At 38.4% G+C, this 14,209-nt stretch overlaps 1 protein-coding gene across 1 annotated transcript; it reads right to left on the reverse strand.

The window, feature by feature from the left end:
- Positions 1 to 946, reverse strand: LOC106085526 (protein lifeguard 1-like). The gene is made up of 2 exons (XM_013249816.2): positions 869 to 946; positions 1 to 811 (listed from the first exon to the last, which is right to left on the reverse strand). The coding sequence occupies exons 1-2, from the start codon at positions 870 to 872 to the stop codon at positions 108 to 110; spliced, it is 708 nt and encodes a 235-aa protein (XP_013105270.2). The 5' UTR covers positions 873 to 946; the 3' UTR covers positions 1 to 107.
- Between the last annotated feature and the right edge of the window lie 13,263 nt (positions 947 to 14,209).

The following is a 14,209-nucleotide window of genomic DNA, read 5'->3' on the forward strand; positions in this document are numbered from 1 at the left end:
TAAATAATTGAAATTGATTTATAAACAGTCCTTGGACTAAATAAAATAATAATTTTATGAAATATGTACATTTTTACATTCAACTCCTTCATACATCTCTCTCCCTTTTAATTATCACTACCCGTTAAATGAAGCAGACACAGAAAGATTTGTATAATATCCACGTAAAGATTTAGAGCAGCAAATATATGCTCATCCGGACTAATAGAATACGCGTGGTTGCCACCCACCATCAGTTGGGTATCGTAAATCAAAAATATCGAATACAGAACCACACCCAAGGAACAATAGATCATCATCATTACATCACTATAGAAGAATATCATCAGAATGCCAAAGACCAAACCGACTATGAGGCAAACCAAAAGGAAACCTCCCATCATGGTAAAATCAACTTTGGTCTGCATGGCGTACAGTGAGAGAACAATACAAATAAGTGCAGTCAATGCCACCGTTAGTAGAATGGACCTGGCATCATATCGTGCACCGACAACGCCCAGCAGAAAGGATTGGGCGAAAGTAAAGATGGCCAAACACATATAGTTCATAGGCGCCTTTCGCCGAACGATAGAACAGCAGGCCAATATTATCATGGTTACAAATAGGACCACCATAGCCACCAAGAGTAAAAAGGGATTCTCTTCGACATAGTCAAGAAATGCATCGGAGGTCACAAAGAAACTGACAAGTCCAAGAGTGAGCAATAACTGAGCGGCCAATATCATGTAAACTTTCTTGATGAATTTTCTTCGCATGGAGTCATCTTCGAATTCTGTATTATTTGGTGATGCACTCTCTACGTCGGCAGGCGCTAAAATATAAATTTTAAAGGTAATTTAATATAAATCAACTTAATATAAAAACGTACACATTTTTTATTAATTCCTCTTTATGTTGATGCTATGGCTTTCAAAACGAAAATAAGTATGTCATTATAGTATTAGCTTCATGTCATCAGAGAATACACTAAAAAAAATAATTACTAGGTTAGGTTAGGTTGAAAAGAGGGTGCATATATTAATCCGCTCCATGCCACTATGGACATACACCTAAGCCAGTAATCGGCTTCTTTTTTTTGGGTATTCTTCACTGGTGTATTTTTGCTGATCTTTAATTTAAAAATATTTTGATTACCTTTTAGAGCATTGATAAAATATACATACACACGTGAAAAACTAAAGACACTGCACGGGAGCAGGACATTGAAAAGCTGCAAACACAACAGATAGAAAAGGTATACACCACTCGACTGATCCAACTGCTTGATGAAGGCACTTCTTGTCCCGATGACGTAACGTCTATTGTCCACCCTTTGGAAAATGCCAAGAAATCCATTCCACGACGAAGAGTGTCGAAATGCTACTGAAGCCAAGCATGCGGCATACAGAGCAATCGTGCCATCATTAGCAATGCGCCAAATGAGGGAGAGATGGCGGGAGAGAGGTGTCGCAGAAAGAAATGGAAAGACGCTAGTGTGAGCGAATTGAGGAGTCAGAATAAAGTACGAAAATTTTACCAAAGAATCAAAACAAAAACTTTGGTGCATTCGATCCTCCTGTAAAGGATCCCAGCTGCTAGTGTCCGACGACTTCGGCGAAGAGGATACCGCAGAACCAATCCCTGATTATGGTAATGTTTACCTTCTAATTAAGACACTTTCGTGTGTACTGTGTAAAAAATTAAAACCGAAAGTCAATGAAATAACTGGGCCATAGATTGGGCCGAGATATTTATACTGAGCCAAATCCTGGAAAAGACCCGAGAAGGACAGTTCAACTCTAACCATCTCTTTGTTGACTGAAAAACCGATCTCGACAGTCCTATACGTTCAAAAGTATTTCAAGCCATTTCTGAGTATGGTATCCCTGCAGAATTAACAAGACTCAGCAGGATGACACTTGCCGACACATGTTCATCGATAAGAATAGGAAAGAATCTCTCCGAACCCTTCAATATCAAACGAGTTTTCAGACAAGAAGAGCGCATTTCGTGTGACCTCTTTAATATCCTGCTGAAGAAGATTATACGAGATGGAGATGTGAATAAATATGGTACACTGCAAATGCAAATTTGCCCATGATCATTCCATTAAGGTACAGACGAAACTTCTCACATATAAATGAGTGCCGTCCGATTCAAATTTAAGCTCAATGATAGGGGATCTCCTTTTTACAGCCAAGTCCGAACGGCGTGCGGAAGTGCGATATCTTTTTTGTTTGCTGAGGATAAGGAGAGACCATTTATCAATCTGCTAGTGTCCGACGATTGCGACGAAGAGAATACCGCAGAACCTATCCCTGATTATGGAATAAAATCTTTACCTCCTGGACAGAATGAGGCCCAAGTAGCAGTGGACCAACTGCAGAACAACAAGACACCATTAGTCGATGGGTTGCCTGCTGAACTTTTTAAGACCGCATGCATAAGGCGTATGCATAAGCTTGTCTGCGCGACCTGGCGAGAAGAACGCATACCCGATGATATAAACCTCATACCCGATGATATAAAACTATGTCTGGTGCACAAGGAAGGAGATAAAATGCAATGTGCCAACCACAGAGGAATAAGTCTCCTGCCCATCGCATAGAAGATACTTTCGCGCGTACTGTATGACAAATTAAAACCTAAAGTCAATGAGATAATTGGGCCCTATCAACGCGGTTTAAGACCCAGTAAATCCACCATAGACCAAAGTATTGTAAACCTTTTCTGAGATTGGTATACCTGCAAAACTAATAAGAATTAGCGGGATAATACTTGCTGACACAAGGTTCGCAGTAAGAATAGAAAAGAATCTCTCCGAACCATTCAATACCAAACGAGGTTTCAGACAAGCAGACGGCTTGTATGACCTCTTTAATATCCTGCTGGAGCAGATTATACGAGATGCAGATGTAAATAGATATGGCACACTGCAAACGCAATCAGTGCTGTCCGATTCAAGTTTAAGCTCAATTACCCTTTTTATAGCCGAGTCCTTACGGCGTGCTGCAGTGCGACACCTTTTTGGGGAGAAGTTTTTACAATACATGGCTTCTATGCGTGGCATAGTACCCCCTTATGTCGTCAGGTACTTCGCCATGTAAAACTTCTCTCCAAAGAGGTGTCGCACTGCAGCACGCCGTTCGGACTCGGCTTTAAAAGATAGGCCCCTTATCATTGAGCTTAAACTTGAATCGGACTGCACTCATTGATATGTGAGAAGTTTGCCCCTGTTCCTTAGTGGAATGTTCATGGGCAAAATTTGCAATTTACCACCGCTGAAAATGTTTGCTGTTGTCCTCGCCAGGCGTCCAGCGTCATAACCCCAACTTTGAGATAGTCCGCACCTTTATCTACCTCGGCACCGCTGGTACCGAAACGAATGACACCAGCTTTGAGATAAAGCGAAGAATAATACTGACAAACAGATGCTACTTTGGATTTAGCAATCAGTTTAGAAAAAAGGCCACCTCTCGACAGACGAAGATTATATGGTTCCGAGGCATGAGATGAGTATAGTTAAACATCTCAAAACACAACGGTTGCGTTGGCTAGGTCATGTCAGAAAAATTAAAGAAGCTCCTGCGAAGAAGTCTCTTAAAGGAAGTGGAAATTGTCTTTATCTCTTGTGAAAATTGTCTGTATCAAACTTTTTACTTACCTTACTAATTTATATAAAATTTTACGCAAAACAATTGAAAAATTAAGCAACTATAAATGCTACATATTTAAAAAAAAAAAAGGCGTTAAGTTCGGCCGGGCCGAACTTTGGATACCCACCACCTCGGGTATATATGTAAACCACCTTTCATCAAAATTCGGTGAAAATTTCATACCTTATACTCATATACCTCATACCGATCGGAACTATATACGACACGGATGTCGAAAAGCCGAACATAGGTCACGTCTGGGTCTTTTATGGGGCCAAGATTTTAAATTCAGATATCGGTGTACATGGCAGCTATAACCAAATCTGGACAGATTTGGGCCAAGTTGCATAAACATGTCGAAGAGCCTAACACTAAGCACTGTCCCAAATTTCGGCGAAATCGGACAATAAATGCCTCTTTTATGGGCCCTAAACCTTAAATCCAGAGATCGGTCTATATGGCAGCTATATTCAAATCTGGACCGATCTGGGCAAAATTGAAGAAGGACGTCGAAGAGCCTAACCAAACTCACTGTCTCAAATTTCAGCGACATCGGACAATAAATGCGTCTTTTATCGCCCCAAAACCTAAAACCTAGATATCGGTCTATATGGCAGCTATATCCAAATCTGGACCGATCTGTACGATATTGCAGAAGTATGTCAATGGTATGGCTTAAGTATGGCTTAACTTAACTCACTGTTCCAAATTTCGGGGACATCGGGCAATAAATGAGCATTTTATGGGCCCAAAACCATAAATCAAGAAATCGGTCTATATGGCAGCTATATCCAAATTTGAACCGATGTGGACCAAATTGACGAAATATGTCAAAGGGCCTAACACATCTCACTGTCCCAAATTTCAGCAAAATCGGATAATGAATGTGGCTATTATGGGCCTTACACCATAAATCGGAGGATCGATCTATATGGCAGCTATATCCAAATCTGGACCGATCTGAGCCAAATTAAAGAAGGATGTCGATGGGCCTTACACAATTCACTTCCCCGAATTTCATCAAAATCGGATAATAAATGTGGCTTTTGTGGGCCTAAGACCCTAAACCGGAGGATCGGTCTATATGGCAGCTATGTCCAAATCTGAACCGATCTGGACCAAATTAAAGAAACATGTCAAAGGGCCTAAGACAACTCACTGTCCCAAATTTCAGCGAAATCGGACCATAAATGTGGCTTTTATGGGCCTTAGACCCTAAATCGGAGGATCGGTCTATATGGCAGCTATATCCAAATCTGGACCAAATTGACAAAGGATGTCGAAGGTCCTAACACAACTCATTGTCCCAAATTTCAACAAAATCGGATAATAAATGTGGCTTTTATGGGCCTAAGACCCTAAATCGGCGGATCGGTCTATATGGGGGCTATATCAAGATATAGTCCGATATAACCCATCTTCGAACTTAACCTGCTTATGGAAAAAAAAAGAATCTGTGCAAAATGTCAGCTCAATATCTCTATTTTTAAAGACTGTAGCGTGATTTCAACAGACAGACGGACAGACGGACGGACATGGCTAGATCGTGTTAGATTTTTATGCTGATCAAGAATATATATACTTTATAGGGTCGGAAATGGATGTTTCGATGTGTTGCAAATGGAATGACAAAATGAATATACCCCCATCCTTCGGTGGTGGGTATAAAAAATTACCAATTTTCCCAATGGCTATATACGTTCTGCTTAAATGATGCCGCTAATTTCTCCTCCGAACTTTATTAAAATCGATCGAAAATCCGGAATGAGATTTCCGGAATCCATTATAGTGCTTTGTTGCATTTGATGATTCCTATATTAAAAAATAAATTTATGATGACAGCCAGCAGGTGCTATTTTATGTCAATGTTATTGAATCCATTTCTTCGCCAAATGGTTATAAAATAATTTAAACGAGTTCTTTTCCCGGCATCTCTTCTTAGGCAAAAAAGGATATAAGAAAAGAGTTGCTCTGCTATTAAAACGATATCAAGATATGGTCCGGTTCGGACCACAATTAAATTATATGTTGGAGACCTGTGTAAAATTTCCGCCAATTCGCATAAGAATTGCGCCCATTGGGGCTCACGAAGTAAAATAGAGAGAACGATTTATATGGGATCTGCATCGGGCTATAGACCGATTCAGACCATAATAAACACGTTTGTTGATGGTCATAAGAGGATCCGTCGTACAGGATTTCAGGCATATCGGATAATAATTGCGACCTCTAGGGGTCAAGAAGTCAAGATCCCAGATCGGTTTATATGGCAGCTATATCAGGTTATGAACCGATTTGAACCTTATTTGACACAGTTGTTGAAAGTAAAAATAAAATACGTCATGCAAAATTTCAGCCAAATCCGATAGGAATTGCGCCCTCTAGAAGCTCAAGAAGTCAAATCCCCAGATCTGTTTATATGACAGCTATATCAGGTTATGGACCGATTTCAACCATACTTGGCACAGTTGTTGGATATCATAACGAAATACTTGGTGCAAAAATTCATTCAAATCGGATAAGAATTGTGCCCTCTAGAGGCTCAAGAAGTCAAGACCCAAGATCGGTTTATATGGCAGATATATCAGGTTATGGACCGATTTAAACCATACTTGGCACAGTTGTTGGGTATCATAACAAAACACGTCGTGCGAAATTCCATTCCAATCGGATAAGAATTGCGCCCTCTAGAGGGTCAAGAAGTCAAGACCCAAGATCGGTTTATATGGCAGCTATATCAGGTTATGGACCGATTTGAAGTATACTTGGCACAGTTGTTGGATATAATAACAAAACATGTCGTGCAAAATTTCATTTCAATCGGATAAGAATTGCGCACTTTAGAGGCTCAAGAAGTCAAGACCCAAGATCGGTTTATATGGCAGCTATATCAGGTTATGGACCGATTTCAACCATACTTGGCACAGTTGTTGGATATAATAACAAAACACGTCGTGTAAAATTTCATTCTGATCGGATAAGAATTGCGCACGCTAGAGGCTCAAGAAGTCAAGACCCAAGATCGGTTTATATGGCAGCTATATCAGGTTATGGACCGATTTGAATGATACTTGGCACAGTTGTTGGATATCATAGCAAAACACGTCGTGCAAAATTCCATTCCAATCGGATAAGAATTGCGCACTCTAGAGGCTCAAGAAGTCAAGACCCAAGATCGGTTTATATGGTAGCTATATCAAAACAGGCCCATTTACAATACCAACCGACCTACACTAATAAGAAGTATTTGTGCAAAATTTCAAGCGGCTAGCTTTACTCCTTCGGAAGTTAGCGTGCTTTCGACAGACAGACGGACGGACGGACAGACAGACGGACGGACATGGCTAGATCGGCATAAAATGTCACGACGATCAAGAATATATATACTTTATGGGGTCTCAGACGAATATTTCGAGTAGTTACAAACAGAATGACGAAATTAGTATACCCCCTATCTTATGGTGGAGGGTATAAAAAAAATATTTTTTTTGGTGTAAAATTTTTTTTTTTTTAATTAAGGCTTTGTTTTATTTCCTAAGACGCAATAGGAAATAAAACGATTTTTTTTTTGCATTAAAAAAATGTTTACAATATTTTTTTTTAAAAAAATTAAATTATTAATATATGAAATTTCATTCAAATTGGACAAGGGAATTGAAAATATTTATTGAAAATTGCCCATAAAAAATTTTAGGCAAATGTTTTAGTTTCAAAAGATGTTATTGAAATTCATCGAAATCTTTCCTTTAAAGAAAATAATTTCGGGGATGCCCGGCCCTTCAATGAAATATAATCTTTTGGAACAAAATCATTAAAATGCAGTCATTGTAAAAATTTTTATTGAAATTTTGTCTTAAAGAAAAATTGTAATGAGATTTTGTCTTAAAAAAATAATTTCGTGCGGGGCCCGGGCCGGGCTGAAGAATTACAATGAATTATTAAAATTTTGTATTTAGGAAAAATTGTGATAAAGTTTTGTCATTAAAATTATAACGCTGAAATTGTGTCTTTGGAAAAAATTTCATAAAATTTTTTTTTTAAGAAAAATAATTTTAATGTGGTCCGAAACGTGGTTTCAACAAGACGGTGCCACATGCCACACAGCACGCGTAACAATGGACTTATTGAGAAGTGAGTTTGGTATACATTTCACTTTACGTTCGTAACCGGTCAATTGGCAGCCTAGTTCGTGCGATTTAACGCCTTCAGACTATTTTTTGTCGGGCTATGTTAAAGCTCATGTCTATACAGACAAGTCCGCATCAATTGACGCATTGGAAGACAACATTGAAGCATTTATTCGTGAGATACCGGCTGAAATGTTAGAAAAAGTATGTCAAAATTGGAATAAGCGGATGGACCATTTGAGGCGCAGTTACGGTCAACATTTGCATGAAATAATCTTCAAAAATTAAATTATATAGAGCGTAAAATCGATTCAAATAAAGGTTTCATGCCTTTTTCTGAATTTTATGTGTTTTTTTAAACAATTTCCTATAGCCCTTAAAAACTCGCCCTTTATGTTCGTCTAAACCTAACCGACCAAACTTCTTTGATACTGTAGTAGTAGTCAAGGAAAGCGTTGTACAAAATTTTTGGGAAAATTGGTCAATAAATGCTCTTGGGTAGCTCTAGGAATGAAAATCGGGCGATATATATGAGAGCTGTATTTAAATCGGAATCGAGAGTCAAGAGAAAATCCTTCCTGCCAAATTTCGATAGAATCGATTAACAAATGACTACATTTTTGCAATATTAGTAATCGGACGAACATATATATGGGAGCTATATCCAAATCTGAACTGATTTTTTTCCAATTTCAAAAGGCTTCGTCTCTAGGCCGAAAAACATGCCTGTACCAAATTTTAAGACTATCGGACGAAAATTGAGACTTGTATTTTTTACAAAAATTAACATGAACAGACGGACAGACAGACAGACAGACGGACATAGCTAAATTGAATCAGAAATTCTGAGCCTATCGGTATACTTATCAATGGGTCTTCTGGCTGGAAGACGGTTTATTTAACGACGTGATCCCCTATTTAATCGTTATTCTATACCATCAATTGAGAGCCTAGAGTTTTTGCCGCTACCGAATCTTTGAGCTTTATGTCTCTTCTTGATGCTTTCGGCAAACTACAATTGAATTAGCACACAGAAAATTTAAAAACTAGGTTCAATTAAGATATTTGTACTTTCAAATAAAAAGGAATTTGTATTATTCATTAACAATTTTGCAATTTGGATTTATGATGGTCTCGCCAGAATTCGAACTCAGGCGTTCAGCGTCATAGGCGCTACGGTGGCTGTATTTATTTATCACAATTTAGGCTTATTTGAGGTCACATGCCTTGAATGGAATGTGACTATTAAAATAAATTAATGATAATAATATTTATAACTAGCCGAACGGGGCCCGCTCTGCTGCGCCTTCTTTAACTCTCTAATATCTTTTTAGGTTGGGGACACTTCGCCCTGAATGCGGATATCGAATTCGTGCCATTGTAGCCTATGACGCTGAACGCGTTCGAATCCTTGCGAGAACATCGTACAAAGCGGTGTTTATTCCCTCTTAATGTTGTCAACATTTGCGAAGCCATGCATGGTCATTTAAAAAAATTTCCCAAAGAGGTGTCGCACTTTGGGACGCCGTTCGGACTCGGCTATAAAAAAAGACCCCTTATCATTGAGTTTAAACTTGAATCGGAAGGCATTCATTGATGTGTGAAAATTTGACCCTTCTCGGATCCTGGTGGTAATGTTCTTCCTATTGTAATGTTCTCATTAAGGGAGGGATGGCACCTCAGACATTTCGAGGTGCACTTCCAAATTCCTTTAATGTAAGCGCCATATTGCCATGGCCGGTAAATAACTGCACTGAAAATAGATATCAAATTCGTTCTTTATTCCCAATGGAAATGAAGTTCAGTTTAGGGGGTGTTTTAGGGCGTACCCCAAAACACTTGGCTCCAAAATTGGATATCAAATTCGTTTTCTACTCTCAAATACCTTTCATTTAAGTCCCAGATTGTCATAATGGGTCAAATAACCCATTTGATGCATCTTTAGGAGGTAAAGCGCCACCTAGACTTGAACGCAAATTTTAATGTCATATTCGTAATCTACTCCCAAATACCTTTCATTTGAGTCCCATATAGCCATTTGGGGGTATTTGGGGGTGGGCGCCCACCCATTACTTGAACCTAATGTTTTATGTCATATTTGTAATCTACTGCCTAATAATTTTCTTTTAAGTCCCATATTGACATGAACTTCGAATATATTTATTTAGCGGGGTTTTGGGGTGTGGGGGGTATGGGGTTGCCGCTGGGTACATGGACCCAAATTTTAATACCATATTAGTTTTCTGATCGCCAAAACATTTCATTCGATACCCTTATTGTGCCCAACAGACCGCTTTCGGATATGGATGGTGTTTTTGTGGTAAGGGGGAGGTTCCTCCTCCACCCGATATCTAAAAATTATATAGCCTATGTTTACTTCCAGACAAACGTACACAATCTATGAATAGGAAGAGAGTCGGAGTCGGAAAGAAAATCGGTTCAGCCAAGTATCATATAGTCATAATGGGTCTAATGGCGTTTTTGAGAGATGGCGTGACCCCCTACACTTCGATATGATTTTGTATGCCAGATTCGAATTTTACTCTCGAATATCTTTCATTTGAGCCCCATATTGAAATGAACGTCCAATAAGTCTGTTTGGGGGAGTTTTGGGGTTGGGGCGGCCGTATGGGTACTTAGACTCCAATTTTGATACCATATTCGTATTCTACTGTTCAATACCTTTCATTTGATAACTATATTGTCCCGATCGGTCCACTTTTGATTTTGGGTTGTGTTGTTGGTATAAGGGGGAGGGTCCGTTCCCCTTCCGTTACGGACAAATTATATGATCTATGTTTCCTTTCAGACCAACCTACAGAATATGTGAAAATTTCAAGAAAATCGGTTATACCGTTTTTCAGTCTATACGCAACAAACAACTCGAGTCCCATATATATTCGTGATTGGCAAGTTTTCCCATTGTGGGGATGGGTGACACCCTATACTTCGATATGAATTTGTATGCCAGATTCGTTATCTACTCCCGCATACTTTTCATTTGATACCCAGATTGTCCTTATGGGTCCACTGTTGATTTTGGGTGGTGTTTTTGGGGTAAAGGTGGTGAGTCCGCCCCCTTACGTTATCAATAAATTATAAAGCCCATTCCTACTTCCTGGCCATATTCGTACTCTAATCCCGAACACCTTTCATTTGAGTCCCTTATTGTCATGATCGTCAAATAAACATATTTTAAGGGGTTTTGGGGCCGGTGCAAAAAATTATAAAGCCTATGTTTACTTCCAGACTAACCTACACAATCTGTGAAAATTTCAAGGTAATCGGTTCAGCTGTTTTTGAGTCTATACGGAACAAACAAACACAAATTGAATCTTATATATAAAATTCAATTTGTGTTTGTTTGTTTACGTTGTTGTACGATGTAGGTTAGGTTAGGTTAGGTTTAAGTGGCTGTTTGCCATCACACTCACTTAGACGTTTTCGTCCATTGCGATACCACAGGAACAGAAGAAGGAAGATGCCTTCTAGTTCTTACCGTTGAACCATCCAGATCGCTTTAAAAAGACCAATAACTTGCGAATGTTCACATCCGCTAAATCAGACAGGTTCTCAAAGAAATGAGAACCTAAAGTGAAACTCCTTCTGACTGCTAGTGCGGGACGCACACACACACAGAAGGTGGTCTATAGTCTTTTCTTTTTCGATGTCCTCACAGCTTCTGCAAAAGTCATTGCTGGCAACCTTCAGTGATGTTGTAAGTCAATACCATATTTAATCGGTCAAATGTAGGTCTACATTTTTTCTGCGCATCGTCTAAATGCCAGATCAGCTCCTATCGCGATGTACATATATTGATGATGATGCTGCATTGAGTAGAGTGGGTGTATGTTGTGCAGGTATCTTTTTGTGCCTTTTAAATGATACATTATGTGATGAGATTTGTCAACCAGCTCCAAAGAATCTGTCTATTTGATCGCAGAGATCAATGTAGAATTTTCCAGGTTATTGATTCTCTCTCGCATAGGGGGTGATGCGACTATTTAAACCACAGAAAATCTTAACAAATCATTCAGTCTTTTTTGAAGGTGAAAACAAAACAAGTAGGAATATTTTCTGCAGTATAGTTTTTAGTTGGAGCTTAACTTTAATATACATATGTATTATTCTTTATTATTGCCATTTATGTTTATATCAATATGTTTTGGATGTATGTATGCATGTAAGAAAATACAGGATCAGTTAGGAATAGTGTACGTAAAGAATATATAGTACTCGTACATAGAATAGGTATAAATAAATATATGGTATTATGTGGTAAATTATGATGTCAGTCTTGAGATAAAGCATCATTTCCTCCAATTGAAAAGTTTATCAAAGAAACGTCATCCAATTCCGAATTCCTTAGGGTACACAATAACATCGTGAGGACATAGGATGGAAGGAGGAAGATATTTCGAATTATGACTGTAAATAGAAAAGAGACACTATTTTTACATCTTATTTTTTTTCGATTTCTATAGAAAATCATAATGTTATTTTGTCATCACTACTTACACTATTAAACACTTTGTTTTAGATCCATTACTAGCAAACTACACAAAGCATATGTGGACTTCTAGTACATCACAACAGTGACTGTTGAAGTTTAATTAAAGCGTATAACTATTAAAAGAATGTTAAACACATCTATTGAACTGTGATAGCATTATTAAAATTTGGTCAACATAAACTCAAGGGAATTTGTTAGCAGGCGCATAGTATAACAGCAGATATTCTACCGTTCCAATATGGACCCAATATATGCATATTTGAATACAACTCCCATATAAATTAACTTTTACTTCTTGAGGCCATAGGTGATCCAACCCTTATACGATTTGGCTGAAATGTTTTACGACGGCTTCTTCCATGACCTCCAACATAAGTGTCAAACTGTAGGCCTTCTTGAGGCTCAAGAAGTCAAGATCCCAGATCGGTTTATATGGCAACTATATCGATTTGAACCATATTTGGCACAGTAGTTGGAAGTCATAACAAAACAACTCATCCAAAATTTCAGACAAATCGGATAGGAATTGCGCCCTCTAGGGGGTAAAGAAGTCCAGATTCAAGATCGGTTTATATGGCAGCTATATCAGGTTATGGACCGATTTAAACCATACTCAGCGCAGTTATTGGAAATCATAACAAAACACCTCATGCAAAATTTTAGCCAAATTGGAAAGAATTGCGTCCTCCAGTGGCTCAAGAAGTCAAGATCACAAATCGGTTTTTATGGCAGCTATATCAAAACATGGACCGATATGGCCCATTTATAAGAAGTATTACACTTATAAGAAGTATTATTACAAGCAGATAGCTTTACTCCTTCGAAAGTTAGCGTGCTTTCGACAGACAAACGGACGGACATGGCTAGATCGACTTAAAATGTCATGACGATCAAGAATATATATACTTTATGGGGTCTTAGACGAACATTTCGAGGAGTTACAAACAGAACGATGAAATTAGTATACCCCCATCCTATGGTGGAGGGCATAAAAAGGGCACACAAAACACTTCGAAATCATATTTTTTTGTTTTTATACCCACCAACGAAGGATATTAATTTCTGACCCTAAAAAGTATATATATTCTTGATCGTCGAAAAAATTCTAAGACGATCTAGCCATGTCCGTCCGTCTGTCTGTTGAAATCATGCTACAGTCTTTAAAAATATAGATATTAAGCTGAAACTTTGAACAGATTCTTTTTTGTCCACAGTCGAAGATGGGCTATATCGAACTATATGTTGATATAGCCCCCATATAGACCGATTTGCCGATTTAAGGTCTTAGGCCAATAAAAGCCACATTTATTATCCGATTTTGCTGAAATTTGCAACAGTGAGTTGAATTAGGCCACTCAACATCCTTCAGCAATTTGGCTCCGATCGGTCCAGATTTGGATATAGCTGCCATAAAGACCGATTTAAGATTTTGGGGCCACAAAAAGCGCATTTATTGTCCGATTTCGCCGAATTTCAGGACAGTGAGTTGTGTTAGGCCCTTCAATATCCTTCTTCAATTTGGCCCAGATCGGTACAGATTTTGGGGGCATAAATTATGCAGTTTTCATCGGATTATGACGAAAGTTCGGCCCGGCCGTTTTTATTAACATTTCCCATTCAAGGAATTGAATACAATACAACATGTCATTCAATAAGAGCTCTTTTAACACGGAGAAGAACAATAAACAAAGAACTTAGCCCAGTTTCAAGCACCATCAACGTGGCATTTGTTGATGGACCATTAAGTGAACAAAGTTGCATGTATCTGAAAACCACGTCTCAAATTCAAATTTCTTAAGTCCACCACCAAAGAACGAAGGTGGGAGGGCAATGTTCGCCCGAACCAACTTTGAATAAAAAGTGAAATTTGAATGGGTAAACAAAATCATCGTAGAAGAATTTTTTAAAAACAAAAACAACCTCGCCAAGCACAT

Source organism: Stomoxys calcitrans, chromosome 4 (assembly GCF_963082655.1).
Source record: "Stomoxys calcitrans chromosome 4, idStoCalc2.1, whole genome shotgun sequence".
Taxonomy (NCBI): domain Eukaryota; kingdom Metazoa; phylum Arthropoda; class Insecta; order Diptera; family Muscidae; genus Stomoxys; species Stomoxys calcitrans.